General features: G+C 44.2%; 1 protein-coding gene across 1 annotated transcript in view; it reads right to left on the reverse strand.

Annotated features, from left to right (window-relative positions):
* Window positions 1-19,610, reverse strand: part of HERC2 (HECT and RLD domain containing E3 ubiquitin protein ligase 2) — a 222,286-nt gene that overhangs the window by 168,413 nt on the left and 34,263 nt on the right. Inside the window, exons 4-13 of the mRNA XM_079710369.1 lie at window positions 14,366-14,585; window positions 10,382-10,482; window positions 9,737-9,893; window positions 9,178-9,288; window positions 8,492-8,663; window positions 6,567-6,740; window positions 4,490-4,678; window positions 3,737-3,888; window positions 1,258-1,415; window positions 1,055-1,168 (exon numbers count right to left, since the gene is read on the reverse strand). Of these exons, the coding sequence (XP_079566495.1) occupies window positions 1,055-1,168; window positions 1,258-1,415; window positions 3,737-3,888; window positions 4,490-4,678; window positions 6,567-6,740; window positions 8,492-8,663; window positions 9,178-9,288; window positions 9,737-9,893; window positions 10,382-10,482; window positions 14,366-14,585 (1,548 nt within the window). The remainder of the gene's footprint in view (window positions 1-1,054; window positions 1,169-1,257; window positions 1,416-3,736; window positions 3,889-4,489; window positions 4,679-6,566; window positions 6,741-8,491; window positions 8,664-9,177; window positions 9,289-9,736; window positions 9,894-10,381; window positions 10,483-14,365; window positions 14,586-19,610) is intronic.

Here is a 19,610-nt window from a genome sequence, read left to right on the forward strand (position 1 = left end):
ACCCCACGATTTGAAGGACAGACCCCCACAATACTGAGAGACAAATACAGTTTAAAAAATCAACATCAAGGGCTTCCCTGGTGGCACAATGCAGGGGACACGGGTTTGATCCCTGGTCCGGGAAGATCCCACATGCCGCGGAGCAACTAAGCCCGTGTACCACAACTACTGAGCCTGCGCTCTAGAGCCCGCGAGCCACAACTACTGAGCACGCGTGCCTAGAGCCTGTGCTCCGCAACAAGAGAAGCCACCGCAATGAGAAGCCCACGCGGCGCAACTAGAGAAAGCCTGCGCGCAGCAACAAAGACCCAACGCAGCCAAAACTAAATATAAATAAAATAAATTTATAAAAAAAGAAATCAACATTGGGAATTCCTGGCAGTCCAGGGGTTAGGACTCCACCCTCTCACTGCTGAGGGCCCGGGTTCAATCCCTGGTCGGGGAACTAGAATTCCACAAGCTGTGCAAGTGCAGCAGGTGGGGGAATGGGGGGTTCAACATCAAACCTGATAAATATATCCTCAAAAAGTGTCAAATGAGTACAATCTCACTAATGAACACAAATATAAAACTGAAATTAAAAACAAGTATCATACTGTGAATACACAAAGACTAAGCAGGATTTACCACAGGGAATCAAGGGTGGCTGAACATTAGGAAATATAATCACAATAAACAGAAACGACTTAGAACGTCAGTTATTCCATTTATTTTCATTTCTTTGTTAAAAAGTAAAATGCCCAAGCAGGAAGGATGGTAGCTCTCTGGCCCTGGGTAACGGGAAGTTACAAGTCCCATAACTTCTCTACCTCTCCTGAAGACACTGAGGTGCACACTCACTGAAAGACTCCAGGGACTTCCCTGGCGGTCCAGTGGTTAGGACTCTGCGCTTCCACTGCAGGAGACCCAGGTTCAACCCCTGGTCAGGGAACTATGATCCCACAAGCCATGTGGCATAGCCAAAAAAAAAAGAAAGACTCCAAAGCTCATTCCCTATAAGAGAGCAGCCCTCCTCATCCTGAGAACCTGTCCAGGGCAGTGGTGCCCCACATACCATTCTCCGTCACAGCCAGGGTTTGAGCATCACCACTCCCACATGCCACGTCAATGACCTTCAGCCCTTTGAGCCCAGCCACCAGCATCGGAATGGCCTCGTCTTCACTGGAACCTTCAAAAAGATAGGATCACTGTTACTGCAAGTCCCTCAGAAGAGGCAGCCTCATGCTGTGCGCTCCAGCTGACTCAGGGCAGACGTACCGTGGCCCAGTCGGCCGTAGTTCCCGCGGCCCCAGGTGTACAGCTCGCCCTCGGCAGTGATGGCCGCGCTGTAGGTGCTCCCACACGCGATGTGCACCACGTGCTTCCCGGCCTGCTTTCCTGAGAAGGCAGAGATCACCTTAGGCTCCTCAAGAGGCCTGTGGAGAGAAGAGACACAAACGTGAATGCCCTTCTGAGACCTGCCTATGAGTGACACTCCTGGGAATAAACTATCAGAGCGTGAAAAGATAGTCACCTTTCAGGTGCCTCATGAAATAATTAAGAAATACAGAATTCAAACCCCTACCACCTCCATGATTCTTTGTTAAGTGGGCGCCTAATGCCAAGCATGGCATCCAGCAGACTATAACAACAGTGTCTGTTAAAGACACAGGTGATCAAGTCCACGGCAGCTGTGGTCACAGTGGTCTGAATGGTGGCCTATCCACAGACAGCACTCGGCAACAGGGGAAGATGACGCTCTCTGACAGAGCCAGAAACAGAAGACGACCAAGTGGCAGAGGGCGGGTCAGTGGCCACCAGGAGCTGGAAGTGGGGAGCAGGGGTTGGCTGCAAAAGGGTCCAAAGAAAGGTGGGGGGCGGGTTGGGGGTGGGTAATGGAAGTGCTCCGTGTCTCATTTATGGTGGCTCCCAGCTGCATGCACTTGTGAAGCTCACCAGACTGTGTAAGGGAAGCTGATGAATTTGTAAATCTCCTTACACATGGCTGAAATTTATTTGTATGTGTTAAACAAATGAGAGGGAGTGATGGAGCCAGGTTTACTAATCGCACTGCAATCTATACTGTACAAATGAAAAGTCGGAAACAGCAAGGATGAACTGGGCAGAAGAGTCTCCCTAGTTGATTCTTCACCTTCAAGATTAGCAAAATGCCCGACGCCTATAATCTAAAATATGTCTGATGTGATTGGTAACGCCCACTCTAGCCTCTCCAAAGACACAGTTCGCTCACTTTGTGACCCACTTTTCTGCAAAATAAACACACACGGAGGCAGGGGCACACACGGGAAGGGGGACAAATGACTCTGCTCTGGCACCACTTCCCCCTTCTTCCGTTCAGCTCAAGTCTCAAACCGCCCCCCGGCCCCGACCAAAGTTTCTCTGCAACTCCTGCCCTTTGTACTGGTCTCCCTTCCTTCCCTCAACTCCTCGAGCAATGGACAAGTTAGTCAACCTAGCACTTAACTTCAACTATTTTTTTTTAATTTATTTTTGCTGTGTTGGGTCTTCGTTTCTGTGAAAGGGCCTCCTCTAGCTGTGGCAAGCGGGGGCCAGTCTTCATCGCGGTGCGCGGGCCTCTCGCTATCGTGGCCTCTCTTGCTGCGGAGCACAAGCTCCAGACGCGCAGGCTCAGTAGTTGTGGCTCACGGGCCTAGTTGCTCCGCGGCATGTGGGATCCTCCCAGACCAGGGCTCGAACCCGTGTCCCCTGCACTGGCAGGCAGATTCTCAACCACTGCGCCGCCAGGGAAGCCCTCAACTATTTTTTTATCACAACATATTTTATGCCTACTAATTATATATAACATAAAAAAAGGAAAAAGACTAATGCCTCCATCCTGTAGCTCGACCCTTTCAGATCCTGTGTGCTCCATGCTAATCCCGCCCCCCTGCTAACCTGAGAGTAACAATTCTAAGTTCTGTACTCATCATTCCCTGTCTTCACTATCATTTTACCACATTTGTCTGAGTCCCCTACGACACTGTCAAGTTTGGAATATCAGGTCCGCTGAACGCTAACACCCAGTATGCATGACTCTTTCTGCACGGTTTGGGATCCTTCCTGGTGGATGTCCACCTCCACCCCAGGGAGAACGGGGCCGTCTCCTCTCGACTGCTGCTGCCCACTCCCTGCTCACGGCTCTGACCACTTTGAAACGGGGCTGCATCTTCAATTTCAGCCTAAGGCTCCACTCAACGGCAACATACGAAAGGGCTCCTCTGATTCTGAGGCAGCCGTCAGAACTCTTTCTTTTCACAAGCCTGCATTCAGAACAAGCATTCTGTTTTATTTCTTGGTCTCTGACGATCATCGAAAGCTTCCGCAAAATAAGGTATTAGGAAACTCTTGATTTTATTAGCTGGGAAAACGACAGTATGGCTCAAGGAAACGAGGACCTCATCTGACAGAGAGGTGTGGAGACTGTAAGTGAAGGAAGAGGAGTGTGCGATTTGCTTTAGGAAACCCCACGGTGAGGGTGCGGCGCGGGCCGCTAACAACACGAGTAGCAAAAGCTGGGGGAGGGGAACACGAAGGCCGGCTGCCATCACTGCCTGTGCTGGGGGCACGACTGCCCAGGGCCACACGAGCGCTGATCCCCCTCGGCAGCCCTCTCCGTCCTAGCCCTACGTGTCTGAGGAGCTGCAAAACACCTCACCACACTTCTCTTTTCCACCCTATTTTGGTGACAGCAGCGCAAAAGAAGAGTGTGGCAGTTACAGGAATAGGCTGTACGTACACTGTGTCCCCGTGGCCTAGACGTCCACCATCCCCACAGCCCCAGGAATACACCTCTCCGGTGGCTGCCAAGGCCAGGTAGTGGTGACCGTCCGAATGGGCAGCAATTTTTACAATGTTTCTGGAGGCAAGACCCTGGACCAGCTGTGGAGCCTAAAAAGGTAAAAATAGGAAGAAAATTAGTAAGCAGTCCAAGGACAAAGAAAACAGCATGACTCGCCTCAACCGAGTACCTTACGTTGACAAACTCCTCTCGAACTGAAAGAACGTGAGCCTCTGGTGGTTGCCAGGCCACCCGTCCAGTCACCCTGCCCAGCACCAACAGAAGAGCACCAGGTGGGCGGCCTCCACGTGCCCCGGGGCATGGCTAGGCCACCCCTGCACAGGGAACTTGCAGCTAGAGGTGAAGAGTTCCTTCCTTTAACAGGAACGTGCCCAATCTGCCACCAGCCCCACGACTGCCTCATCTGTTACTACCTTCCTGGCCCCCAAAGTGAAATGACGTTACAGTTTACAAATGGGAATAGCCGCTGGCAATAAATGGCGCTGTAAGGACTTCCTGAGCTTAAAAACGGAGAAATTCTGCCCCCAAAATGTTGACAATAATGATCACGATTAAAATTTTTAAACACAACTAATAATATACAATGAGCAGGTGCTTATAAATCTTCAGAAATCAACCGACAGAAAGAAAGACAAGATCCACAGCATCCATAGCAAAGAGGCCCCTCCACCAACCCGCCCCAGCACCTACCAGCGTGTCACTGTTGTAGGCCTGCGTGTACACACGGCCATTCCTCGACAAGATCAGGAAGCGCTTCTCTGCACAGGCGATCTGTGTGACCCCCAGGTTGGCAAGGCCTTCACACTGAATGGGACCGATCACATTGGCATAGTATTTCCATCCTATTAACCCCCATCCTATGACCTCTTGCAATGATCCCTGTCAGACAACAGAGTAAGGAAACATTTTCTTTATATCAGCAAGAAAATTTCCTTCTTAAGACAAAAGAAAGAATAATTCATGCAAGGAGTAACAATGAGATACAGTAAGATAAAAATAAAGCAAGTAAAGAAAGAAGCTGATTCACAACATCAAAATAACTCAGAATACCCCATATTGCCTCAGTTAGCAGGTAAGATGAAGTAACTGAACAAGTTTCTTTTCCACAGCATTTCATTTTAACAGAGCCCATTAAAAAGTAGTACAAGTAGACCTGAAACATATTTTAAAATGCTCAAACCATATCAGGTTACCACTTTGCCGTTACAGGCAGGGACCCGAAGGCCTAAGCACAAGCCTAGGAGACAAGTGTCCCTGCTGTTGGTGGGGGTGAGAGGAATGAAGCCACGTGAGAGCAATTCGGGGATCATCAGCTCACATGTCCACCACATCGGGTACATCACCACTGCGGATGCGTGCACACACAGAGGAACAAAGGTACAGGGGGGCCATCGCAGCATTACCTGAGTAGCAAGCTTCTGGCAACACAAGTGTCCACCAATAGGAGACTGATTTTAAAAAATCATGATACATCCACACGTGGAACACTAAGTTTCTTTTAAAAATAAAGAGAGAAGCTCTGCTCACTTATACAGAGAGCTCTTCAGTAGTCGGCTTAGTGAAAAAACAAGCTACAGAAGTAATATAATACAGTACCGCTGAGAGAACTGGAAGGATGCATAAGGGACCAGAAGCGTGAGAGGCAAAGGTGGGGAAAGAGGGTGAGGAGGCAGTGGGAGAGGAAGTGACAGGGTGTCTCTGCATTCAGTTTTCATTGTTGAACCATAGGAATGTATTACTTATCTGGAAAACATAAATACCTGCAAAATAAAATAAATACTCCTCGTATTAAACATTAAAAGTTAGAAGGAATTCCCTGGCGGTCCAGTGGATAGGACTCTGCGCTCTCATGGCCGGGGACCAGCTTCAATCCCTGGTCAGGGAACTAAGATCCCACAAGCCACATGGCTCAGCCAAAGAAAAAAAGCATTAAAAGTTAGAAAAATCTGCACTTTGCTGTACAGCAGAAACACAACACTGTAAATCAACTAGAGTCCAATAAAAATTAATTTAATAAATAAATAAAAGTACTTATGCTGCCAGAACAAAGAAAGAAAACCATTAGAAAAATCTGGATTCAAAACCAGGATTCTTCTGCGTGACCTCGGCAAGGTTCGGTACCGCTCCAAACGCAGCCTTCTCATCGACACAACAGGGCAGCATAGTGATGGCCGGTGCATCTGTGTGAGGTCCTCGTGGGCCTGCACCAGCAGGCCCCCACACACCCAGCTGAGTGTCAGACACGTCGCTACCTTTCTCCTGAGGGAGACAGCGTGGCATGTGGTTGTGGGAAGGCAGGAGAGCGCTCCAGGGACGTGCCCCTGAACCTGGAACCTGGGACACAGGGTGGGTCCTGAACCGCTGTGCGCCTCAGCCTGCTCATCGCCCCCTGTGACCACTGACGACGCCTTAAAGCGTATACATGTTTAAAAGCTGAAAGCCGGGGGCTTCCCTGGTGGCGCAGTGGTTGAGAGTCCGCCTGCCGATGCAGGGGACACGGGTTCGTGCCCCGGTCTGGGAAAATCCCACGTGCCGCGGAGCGGCTGGGCCCGTGAGCCATGGCCGTTGGGCCTGCGCGTCCGGAGCCTGTGCTCCGCAACGGGAGAGGCCACAACAGTGAGAGGCCCACATACCGCAAAAAAAAAAAAAAAAAAAAAAGCTGAAAGCCGAATCCGCCCCAACAGCAGAGAAAGTGAGTCTCCACACAGGTACAGAATGAGAACCTAGGAACACACACACAGAGGATAAACAATGCTCTCGCACTGACCTTATGAGAGGTCGGAGAGCTACAGAGAGGCGGCATACAGGGGGTGGCCAGGCGGTCCAGGTGGGCCATGACAACAACCGCGGTCTGTCGTAAGTCTATGGCAAGCTCGCTGTCTCGCGGAAGCGTGAGGTACCTCAGGAAGCTCTCGTTGGGGCTCAGAGGGCCAGACAGAAGCTAGAGAAGAAAAGCAAACATCTTCAGAGACGGTGGGAAAAATTAAAGTAACACAGTTAGCCTTTAACCACTCTCTATATTTTGGTATTTACAGTTAGACATTATCTGTAAACCTGCCCCTTTCTGGCTATCAAGGAAGAAGTGCAGCTGACGCGTTGAGATCTATACACGCGCCGCACACAGTGGCGCCCACACATGCACACATCTGTCACCTGTGTGCCGACTCCACACAGGTAAATGACACAGCCCGACGTCCTCAGGTTCACTACCCCAAGGACCCTCGAAAGAACGCAGAGCAGTCTTCCTGGGAACAAAGCACTGTACCTCAACCTGGCTTTGAAAACTGAAAACAAAAACCACTTACTTTAATCTAAATGCTGCCCACTCATCAGAAAAGCTAATTGTATTTGCACATTAAGTAATAATGCTAATTCTTCTGAAGCCAGAATAGCCTTATTATCACTAAAGACTGCAAAGTGAAAGAATAATTAGGCTGCCAACTTCACAACGGAATAGCTAAGTCTTTCCAGAAAAGACCTGCAAGATCAGACTTGTACCTCTAAGAAGCCGCAGCCCCAGGGGTGCGGAGCTGGGCAGGCCCTGCTCTGCCAGCGGCCTCAGCTTCCTGGGACTAAACACAGTGATGGCTTACATGACATTCTCTGCGTGGTGCCCCGCACTCAGGAAGGGCCAACAAAGCGGGAAGGGCCAACAAAGCGAGTCGCTATTTTCAACGCTCTTTTTCTAATATTTTTCTGAAAGCGTGCATTTCAGACTTGGCTCCACGCCGCCAACGCAGCTGTCGCTGGCTAATGGGGATGCCGTCCATAAACAGCACGTGGAGGAGGACAAAGCAGGAAGAGCAGATTCGCCTGGGCCCTGGAAGGGTCAACACCAACTCACAGGAACTGCCCTCGACGCAGACAGGGTGAGGTATCGTGGCAGAACGGCTCCTCCGAACCAGACACGCGCTCCCTCCCACGCCAGCCGAGCCGAGCCCCTGCGCCATGGCCCCATGTCATCGCCGCAGGCGCCCTAAGAACGCACTTGACTCTCATACTTTCTTTCTGAAATATCATCAGGATTTTTACCCATCTTCATGCCGCTACTAACTCGGTTAGCTCCATCACAGCCAAACCACAACACGACTGGCTGCTGGGAACACAAAAGCGCTAAACGCACAAAGGGCTCAGGGGCTCCAGCGCAGCAGAAAGAAAACTGCATGGCCAGCAAGGCAGCAGATGGATCTCTCAAAAAGCACGAGCTGATATATGTTAAGAAACATGGTCCTAATACACAATCCAAAATGAACACAAAGGGCCCAGGGTCTACAAAACACAGCTGGCTCTGGTCACTCCTTAGTTGCTGCAAAGACTCCGAATGTGATCATGCGATGTTCTGCTGTGTCAACTGTGACCCACCCCATGACCTGCCATAGCCATCCCACACCTGACTCACTGTTTGCTTCGGGTTTTTTTCTTTATTTTTGGTCATACCGCGCAGCTTGTGGGATCTTAATTCCCTGACCAGGGATCGAACCCATGCCCCCTGCAGTGGAAGCACGGAGTCTTAACCCCTGGATTGCCAGGGAAGTCTCTGATTCACTGTTTTAATGGCCAAAACCACACTCCCCCCAGAAGCAACTACCTCCCCAGATATGTGCTCTGGTCTTGTTTATAAAAGGCTAACTCCTTTAGGATAAGTGAAATGAAGAGAGCTACTTAAGTGCAAAGTCTCGTGATGATACCTACATGAGTGTCACCTTCTGTGTGGGGGGCATCTTTACTGCACATGATGCTCTGGAACCTTTGCAGCAAAGGAAGAAGGGGGGCGCTGGTACCCTGGGCAGACCGCTCGTTGTCAGTTTCCTGTGTCCCACTGTCCCACAGCTGAAGCAGCAACAGGATAGCAGATAACATTTGGCTGGAAGAGAGATTATCTTTATTCTCTAGTAAAAACGTTAACATTTCTGGCCATGGTCTGTAAAAAATAAAAGCGGACAGCTAAATAAAAAAACCAGGCCCTGAAAACAATTCTTAGCAGTAAAATCCCTAAATCAATGCCAAGATTTCAGCACAAGGCATCCACCTCCTGTGGATGAGAAACATAAAACCAGTTAAGAAGCTCAAATAGCACTTTCTACAGGGAATTTCTAGGACCTTAAATTAATGGAATAAAAATAACTATTTGAAGAAAATTAAGAGAGAGAGGAAAAAAAAAAAGAACAGTTCCTAAACTACTAGAAAGTTGAACACTAAAATGGAAGTGAAGAAAACTTAAGTGAACCCAGGCCTGAAAATAGAGGGTCTGGGACACGGTTCTTTGATCACAGACCACCACACATTTCCTACAATCACAAATAGTTCAATGAAATGCAGCAGCTGCTCAGATACAGAGGCATCTCCCTACAGCACTCCCAGCCTATGGCACCCCTCACCTCAGCGTGCCTCTCTGCACAGCCAGCTCTAACAGGATGGCCAGGGCCAGGTGCTGGTCCTGCAGGGGGATACTTCCTGGCCCTTTGGTACCAGGCGTTCCATGAACATCCCTGAAATGACAGCAGAGGATGCAGGGACAAAGTAACCACAGACCTTAAAGACAGCATACTTAAAACAAGCATGGTGTTAATGTTAAATTAAGTACCTTCCCTTTCCCATGGAGAAATATATTTTTAATATTTAGAATCAAGTTTCTGAGACTTGCTTACTCAAATTTAATCAGAGATTCTAAAGCATACAATTCACCTGTAAAGATAAGTTTTTATTAAAAGTATTAATTCAGATACTATACGATGATTACATTAGAAGACATATTCCAAGTTGCTGTGGCATAAAACTACTTGTATCATTATTCAAATCATGAGCCTGAGGGTACGCTGGAAACACTCCAGGAACCAACCTACTAAATTTCTTAGCTCTAAAAGAGAAGAAGGTGAGACGAGACTGCAAAGCATGCTGGAACCGTTCACACGGTAAAATGTGAGAGGAAGAACTCACCCGGTCACGACGGACCGGAGGAAGCGGGTTGCTCTTTCTACCACCTCCAGCCACACAGAGGACACCGTGCTCTCATCGAAGAGCGAGGCCTCGGGCAGGGCTCTCAGGGCGTCCAGGGATTCCTGCAACAGCTCGCTGCAGAGGTCCGCGTCCTCCCCTGGGCACACACAAGGCAGATGAGGCCGCCCGTCCCCGGGCGGCACACGGACAGAGTCCTCCCCACTCTCCCGGGCGGGTCTCCTACCCCCAGAGTGAGAGGATGCCACTGGCAGGTTTTCAATCTCTCACTTTCCTCTCAATGAGATACCGCAAGAACTCAGAGACTAACACTGAACAGTTGCTCCCACGTCAATTCTTTATTTTATGACTCTCATGTGAGCAATTCTCATTTCTGGTTCTCCTAGAAAATATATCAGTACGGAGGCACTGTGGTGGTTCACCTGGGACGTATGTGCACATGCACCTTTTTTTTAGAAGCACAGGCCTGCCAAGTCAAACAGACTGTGAAGCCTCTCATTTTACAAACGAGGAAAATGAGGCCTAGAGAGCACATGGGATCAACCCAGGGGCACGTGGCGGCAGAAGTGAGGCAAGAACCCACATCTCCTGATGTGGCCGGAAACGGAACACGCGGGGCCCACGTACCTGACCGCCAGGCCCTGCGCAAGAATGCAAAGGCAAAGGAGAGAGCTGCTCGGGATCCAACTCTCGCAAGGCCTTCCACGCCTTTGCCTGTGGGCCGGGAACTGCGGACAACATACATGGGGGGTGTGGGAATTGGTCAGTCAGAGGCATGTGCAAATTCTAAAATAAAATAAGTCATACGAAAGGATTTGTTCCAAAATGTGATCAGTGGGTTTCTTTAGATAGCAGGATCACAAATGACTTTTAGTTTCACGCTTTAAAGACTTCTATCAAATGTCCTTTGTAAAGGAAAAGTTTTCTCTTTGAGGGAAAAAAAAAAACACAGTTAAAAAGAATTTTAAATGACTTGCTAAAACACTCATGAAATAATCTCAGGGAACTAATATTATGAGTTGGGGGAAGACAGATGATAAACAAAATAAACAGATAAACGTAAAAGGGGGATTCAACTTCCGAAGTAAAGAAAAGGCAGGTGAGGGGTGAGGAACACACGGAGAACAAGGCGGCAAGTGCCCAGGCTCGGCCCCAGGCCTGGGGTCCGCTCTGGCTCTCCCCCTGCCTGGGGCTGTGGGACGTCCCTGGGCTCCTCTCCTTCACCCCCACCCCCACCTACCTCAGCAGGTGACCCCTCTTGAATTTAGTGCTGATCATCCTCACGTTGTCTTTTTAAGCTTTTTATTACTTATACATGTTAATTTAACAGGACACGGTTTCTTTTTGCACGTATTAAGAAGTTATACAGACCATAAAAATCATCCTTTAAAAAAAAACTAGAATACAAAAATGTGTGTACAATATACATGCAGCTCAATAGCAAAAAAAAACAAACAACCCAATCCAAAAATGGGCAGAAGACTTAAATAGGCATTTCTCCAAAGAAGATATACAGACTGCCAACAAACACATGAAACAATGTTCAACATCATTAATCATTAGAGAAATGCAAATCAAAACTACAATGAGATATCATCTCACACCAGTCAGAATGGCCATCATCAAAAAATCTACAAACAATAAATGCTGGAGAGGGTGTGGAGAAAAGGGAACACCCTTGCACTGCTGGTGGGAATGTGAATTGGTACAGCCACTATGGAGAACAGTATGGAGGTTCCTTAAAAAACTAAAAATAGAACTACCATATGACCCAGCAATCCCACTACTGGGCATATACCCTGAGAAAACCATAATTCAAAAAGAGTCATGTACCAAAATGTTCATTGAAGCTCTATTCACAATAGCCCGGAGATGGAAACAACCTAAGTGTCCATCATCGGATGAATGGATAAAGATGTGGCACATATATACAATGGAATACTACTCACCCATAAAAAGAAACGAAATTGAGCTATTTGTAATGAGGTGGATAGACCTAGAGTCTGTCATAGAGAGTGAAGTAAGTCAGAAAGAGAAAGACAAATACCGTATGCTAACACATATATATGGAATTTAAGAAAAAAAAATGTCATGAAGAACCTAGGGGTAAAACAGGAATAAAGACACGGACCTACTTGAGAATGGACTTGAGGATATGGGGAGGGGGAAGGGTAAGCTGTGACAAAGCGAGAGAGAGGCATGGACATATATACAGTACCAAACGTAAGGCAGATAGATAGTGGGAAGCAGCCGCATAGCACAGGGAGATCAGCTCGGTGCTTGGTGACCGCCTGGAGGGGTGGGATAGGGAGGGTGGGAGGGAGGGAGACCCAAGAGGGAAGGGATGTGGGAACAGATGTATATGTATGACTGATTCACTTTGTTATAAAGCAGAAACTAATAAAAAAAAAAACTAGAATACAAAAATGTGTGTACAATATAAACTCAACAGACATAGCAAGCAATTTTATTTCCAACTTTATACTGTTATGTATTTCTACTATATACTTCATTCTCCACATTTACTCTAATTTGCTTTCATAATTAGGGAGAAATGTTATTTAAAATGGGCAATAATATAGAATGATCTCCCCAAGATACAATATCAAGTCAAATTAGCAGTGAGGAACGTGGGGACCCACAGAGGCAGCTGGTATGCGCACGTCTATGAATCCTGAACAGTGCAGGATACGTGCTTGCGGAGCTCTATGAGGAAACACAAGAAGCTGTAATTAGTAGCTGCCTCCTACGAGGGGACTGGGTACCTGGGAGACAGGAATAAGGAGATTTATACTGAACGAGAATTATAAACTTGACAAGATACAGATGTATAATAAAACATGTGGTCTTGAAAACAGGAAATACACATGCAAAGTAAATTCAGATGCAGTGGGAGGAGCATTCTGCACTGGGAGCCCTCTAAGAAAGCTGCACCAGGAGAAGCATGAAGCTGGGGTTCCCCTCAGCCAATCGTGACCTTATCCACGGAGAAAGAGCCCAACAGTCCTAAATCTGTACCGTGTAAAAACTGCTATATCTTCAACAAGTGGCTCTCCTTTTTACAGCTATTTAAGAAAACAGAAACAGACATAGCTTGGACCCACCCCCATCTATGCCAATCAACTACCCAACCCACAGCCAGTTCTACGAAAAAGGTAAAGCCCACTACTATCCAAATAAGTTGAGAAATTAGGGAAAGATATCTACTAAAATTTAGGAGATAACACTACACATCTAACAGAACGGCTAAAATAAATAAGTGACAACACCACCAAATGCTGACGAGGATATGGAGAAAACGGAACCACTCATACATGGCTGATGAGAATGTAAAATGGTACACCTATTCCGGAAACAGCACGAAAATGTCTTACAAACCTAGACATAAAACCCAGCAATTGGGGCCTCCCTGGTGGCGCAGTGGTTGAGAATCCGCCTGCCGATGCAGGGGATACGGGTTCGTGCCCCGGTCTGGGAGGATCCCATATGCCGCGGAGCGGCTGGGCCCGTGAGCCATGGCTGCTGAGCCTGCGCGTCCGGAGCCTGTGCTCCGCAACGGGAGAGGCCACAACAGTGAGAGGCCCGCATACCACAAAAAAAAAAAAAAAAAAAAAAAAAAACCCAGCAATTGCACTCTAGGCATTTATTACAGAGAAATGAAACTTAAGTTCACACAAAAACCTGTACACAAATATTCACAGCAGCTTTATTCAAAATGCTCAAAAATTATAAACAACTGAGATATCCTTCAAAGGCTGAGTGGTTAAACACAATGTGGTACATCCATACATGGAATCCTGCTCGACAATGATCACGCATGCACCTACTTGGAAGAATCTCAAAGGAATAATGCTGAGTGAAAAAGCCAACCTCAAAAGGTTACATAATAAACATGGAGAACAGGTTAATGGTTGCAGCTATAAAAAAGGGTCCTTGTCCTGTACCCTGTGGCAGTACTGACAGAAATCTACACCTGTGATAAAATCTCATGCAAACACACACACACAGGATTGAAAGCATGTAAAATGGGAAATCTGAGTAAGACGGGTACAATGTATCAAAGTCGATATCCTCGTTGTGATTTTTGTACTACAGTTTTGCAAGTGAAAAACTAGGGAAACTGGCTGAAGGGTATAAGGAATCTCTCTGTATTATTTCTTACAACTGCATGTGAATCCATAAAAGCATCTCTTGTAAGAAAAGAGTAAGTAAATCACATTAAGAAGGAAAAAAAAGGAGCATCTAAACTAGTTAAGCACTACTGCAATGTGATAATTCCCTATCCGGTACCAAAACAAAAAGAATGTAATGTTCAGATCCCATTTTCAAATCTAGACATGCTGATCTCAACTTCTGACTGGCTTCTACAGTTACTGACAGACAGTGTCTTTAAAATAATGGTACAGGTTACAGCATAGCCTGTTACTTTATGAGCAAATTGGGAAAGCCATTCTCCAGATTATATGAAACATACAAAAAGGGAAAGAAAGAATAAAATTTCAGAAAACAAAAACAGACTACATTGAAAGCCTTAATTAAACTTTCTTAAACAAAACAGCCTGAGTTTTATATTTAGCTGGTATCAGGATTCTTTCTTAATTATACTATTACCTTTTTTTGTCCACAGGAGGCAAAGAAACGCTGCTGCTTTTCCACTTAACTTTGACATTCTCCTGAAAAACAGTTCTATTCAAGGCAATGAAGTATCGTTCCAAAACGACGAGTCTCTGCTTGAGCCTCAGGGCTGAGAGCGTGGTGGTGGCTGACTGGATGGCCAGAGCTTGCTGCTCTCTAACCAACACAGAGAGACACTCCTTCAGTTCATTCACCTCTAGAAAACAAGATAAAACATCCAACCTCTGAATATCACGGGCACAGTTGGTTGTAACGTTATAAAATGGGTAACAATAATAGGTAACAGCTGAGTGCTTAATATGTGCCACAAACGGTCTTAAGCACTTTACACACATTGGGTAATCCTCATAGGCACCATTAAGAGGTAGTGCTGTGCATGCATTCTATGGAGGAGGAAACTGAGGCACAGAGTGCTTGCCCAAGGTCACCCAGCTGAGTATGGCACACAGGAGACCACTCTTAGCCACCATGTTATACTGCCCCTCTGTAAACATGGTATAAAAGTTTTTAACACAAAATTGTGAAGTCAATCCTTATCAGCAACACATTTCCTAGACAGAGAGAAAAATTATATCCAGTATTTTCATGTTATGAAACTAAATCCAAAATAAAAACAGTTTCAATAAACTGCCCAGCATACATGACGGATGAGAGGTAATACATTTACTGGAATATTTCAGAGAAAGATGAAGTAACCAGTCAGAATGTGCTATGGGTAAGTAGTATTTCATTATACTATTCTCTCTACTGTGTATGTTTGAAATTTTCTACACTTAAGGACCTTTTTTTTTCAGGTACCTAGAAGAAAATTACGTGACTGAAAATAACTAAAAGGAGTCTTGTCTTACAATTAAGCATAAAGCTAAGTTACCTTTCACCAACCCCCTACACCAATAAAGCACCCAGTGGTAATGAGAGCAGGAGATGTCCTGTGCTTGTTTTTCTATCTCTGATATTTATTAGCTATGAAGCCAAAACAGTCATCACCCTGGTAGCCTCACATCCCAAGAGACAAAAGGCACACACCTACTGACTTCCCCTATATGGAAGACATTTATTTTTTAGCTACCCACGACCTAAACATGCTCTTCCTATGGGAGAGAAGGAGATCACAGAAGGCATCAGATGGATATACCTCACCACCCTCTAGGGACGCCACCAGGACAGAGCTTCCCTCTCCACACACAGGAACTATGGCACAGAGATGCACATCCAGACACCAGAGGTTGGATGCTAAGTCTGGAAAGCTCCACTAGCTAAAATGGCTAATCATTATAGAAAACTAGATGGAAAAAATACGTTTTTGTGTGTTTTTTGTGTTGTTGTTGTTTTTTGAAAAATACTTTTGGGACTTCCCTGTTGGTCCAGTGACTAAGACTCCATGTTTCCAATGCAAGGGGTGAGGATTCGATCCCTGGTCTGGGAACTAAGATCCCACATGCTGTGCGGCACAGCCAAAAAAGGAAAAAAAAAATTTATTTTAAATACAGATTTCAGAAACACTAAAAGCAATGTAACAGAAAAATATGAGAAAAACATTAATAAATGTTTTTTAAAAATACTTTAAATTCCAAACTAGGCTCAAGGTGAAGAAGCAGAAAGATTTATACATGAAGTACCATCCCTACCCCTCACAGGCATCCTTGCAGAATCACCTTTGGCCCAGCACTGAGAGGTGCCTGAGGCCCCACATACAAACGGGAGACTTCACTGAGACAAGCCCTGCCAAAGACAGTTTGTCTACACATCCCCCATGCAGAATTTCTTCCAGAAATCAGGCCTAAGAAAAGCTTTACCTTCCTGAATAATCACTATGTTTTCTAGTTTGAAATAATAATACGGCTCTCTTCCACGTGGCTGCAAAGCCCAGAGACAACCGTGAAGCTCAGAGAGAGCCTTCATGCCCCTGAGCATCTGCCTGCTCTCCTTCCTGATGTCCTAACGGTGCTTGCCCTGCCCAACTCCTAATGCCTAATCAATCAGTCATTTATTGTAGGATACCTTGAAACAAGTTAGGTGAGTAAATAAAGTAACAAAGAAACAAATCATGGAGACCACGGGGGGAGCCAGCAGAACTCCCATCCCGTCCTGGCAGTAACAAGGTATAGCACACTCTTGCCCTGCCAGAACGGTGTCACAGAAAACCAATCAAAAAGAGTCTCAGAACATAACATGAAGATGTCCATGTTTCAACAGAAAGTCACTCATCACATCAAGAGCAAGGATGATCTCAAAATAAATTTTAAAAAGACAATCAATAGATGGAAACACCAAGATGACAGAGACGTTAGAATACTCTCATAAAGATTTTAAAGAAGCCACAATAAAAAAATGCTTCAAAAAGCAAAAACAAACACACTTGAAACATATGAAAAAATAGAAAACCTAAGACAAGAAAAAGAAGATTTATTTAAAAAAGAACAAAATGGAAATTTTGGAACCAAAAAAACCTAATAACCAAAATAAAGTTTGGTGAAAGGGCTCAACAGTAGAATGGGAAAAAAATAAGGATGAATCACTAAATTAGAAGCCAGAAGTGGCCAATCGAATAAGGAGAGAAAATACACTGGAAAAATAAAATTGCACTGAACTGAAAACATGCTAGAAGGGTTCAATGGCGCATTATATGAAGCAGCAGAAAAGCTCAGTAAACTCCAAGACAGGGCACTGTAGTTCACCCAGTCAGAGCAAAAAAAGAAAAAACAGTGAAAAAATGTGAAAATAGTTTAAGGGATATACGACACATCAAGCAGACTTCACAGGGTCCCAGAAGGAGAAGAGGCAGAGAAAGGGACAGAAAACTTATTTGATGGAATATAGGTAAAAACTTCCCTAACCTGGGGAAGGAAACAGACATTGAGATCCAGGAAGTCCAGAGAGTTCCAAACCACAGAAAACTAAAGACACCCACAACAAAACACATCATAATTAAAATGTCAAAGGTTAAAAACAAGATGAAAATCTTAAAAGCAGCAAGAGAAAAACAACTTGTTAGATGCAAGGGAACCCCTATAAGACTGTAAGTAGATTTTTCAGCAGAAATTTTGCAAGGCAGAAGAGAGCGGCATAACATATTCAAAGTCTGAATGAAAAAAACTTCTTTACCCAACAAACATACCAAGCAGCAAGTGAAGGAGAGAGAAAGAGTTTTCTAGACAAGCAAAAGTTAAAGGAGTTCATCAGCACTAATCTAGCCTTAATAGAAATGATAAAAAGAGTTCTTTAAGCTGAAAAGAAAGAGAATTAGTAACAAGAAAATATTTGAAAGTATAAATCTCACTGGTAAAAGTAAATATATAATAAAGGTAGTGGATTAATAACTTAAAAACTGAATATAAAGGTTAAATGACAAGAGAAGTAAAAATAACTATAACAAACAACTAAGGGATATATAAGATAAAAAGTTGCAAATTATGACATCAAATACACAAAACATGGGAGAGGAGGATAAAAACGCAAAGCTTAGAATGTGTTCAAACGTATCTTTATTTATAAATAGAATGTTATAAATACAAGCTGTTATATGTAAGCTTCATGGTAGCCACAAAGCAAAAAACTATAGTAGATACACAAAAGATAATGAGAAAGGAATCTAGGCATACCATTAAAGAGAATCATCAAATCACAAAGGAGAACTACAAAACAGCCAGGAACAAAACAATTATCATAACAGCAATAAAAACAAACGTTATCAATAACTGTAAATGTAAATGGAGTAAATTCACCAATAAAAAGACACAGAGTGGCTGAAAGGATTAAAAAAAAAAAAGAACTCATCTATATACTGCCTACAATAGACTCACTTCAGACATAAGGACACAACACACAGACTGAAAGTGAAGGGATGGAAAAAGATATTCCATGCAAATGAAAACCAAAAGAAAGTTGGGGTACCTATACTTACATCAGATAAATAGATTTTAAAACAAAAGTGTAATAAGAGACAAAGAAGGGCATTACATAATGATAAAGGGGTGAGTCCAACAAGAGAATATAACATTTGTAAATACTTATAGACCCAACATAGGAGTAACTAAATACAAAGCAAATCTTAACAGACCTAAACGGAGAAATTGATAGCAATACAATAACAGTATTGTATTATAGTATAGTAAAGGACTTTAATACACCCCTTACATCAACAGATAAATCACCCAGACAGAAAAATCATTAAAATAACATCTGCCTCATATGACATGTTAGATCTGATGACCTTAACAGATATATACAGAACATTCCAACCAAAAGTAACAGAATACACATTCTTCTCAAGTGCACATGAAACATTCTCCAGAATATCACGTATTAGGTCACAATAAACTTAATTAGACTGAAATCACATCAAGCGTCTTTCTGAACCACAAAGTTATGAAACTGGAAATCAATTACAAGACGAAAACTGGAAAATTCACAAAAAAATATGTGGAGATTAAACAACATGCTACTGAACAACCAATGGGTCAAGGAAGAAATCAAAAGAAAAACAAAAAAAATACCTTGAGACAAATGAAAATGGAAATACAACATACCCAAACTTATGGGATGTAGCAAAAGCAATTCTAAGAAGGAAGTTCAGAACAATAAATGCCTATCTCAAAAAAACAAGAAAAATCTCAAATAAACAAGAAACCAGATAGCCTAAATAAACACCTGAAGAAACTAAAAAAAAAAACAAATAAACAAAAAAAACCACAAATGAAGCCCAAAGTTATTGGAAGGAAGGAAATAACAAAGATCAGAGTGGGAACAAATGAAAGAGACTACAAAGACAATATAAAAGATAAATAAAACCAACAGTTGTTTTTTGAAAAGATAAACAAAACTAACAAACTGTTAGCTAGAATCACCAAGAAATAAAGAGGGCCCAAATAAATAAAACCATAAACGAAAGTGGAAATGTTACAGCTGGTAGCACAGAAAGACGAAGACAACTTAGAAGAAATAAATTCCTAGAAACATACAACTGCCAAGACTGAATCATAAAAAATGGAAAGTATGACCAGACCAATTACTTGTAAGGAGACTGAATCAGTAATTAAAAACCTCCCAACAAACAAAACTCCAGGACCAGAGGGCTTCACTGGTGAATTATGCAAAACCTTCAAAGAAGAATTAATACCGATACTTCTCAAACTCTTACAAAAAAAAATAGAAAATGAGGGAATACTTCCAAACTCATCTTACACGGCCAGCATTACCCTGATACCAATACCAGACAAGA

This window comes from Hyperoodon ampullatus (genome assembly GCF_949752795.1).
Source record: "Hyperoodon ampullatus genome assembly, chromosome: 8".
NCBI classification, from domain to species: domain Eukaryota; kingdom Metazoa; phylum Chordata; class Mammalia; order Artiodactyla; family Ziphiidae; genus Hyperoodon; species Hyperoodon ampullatus.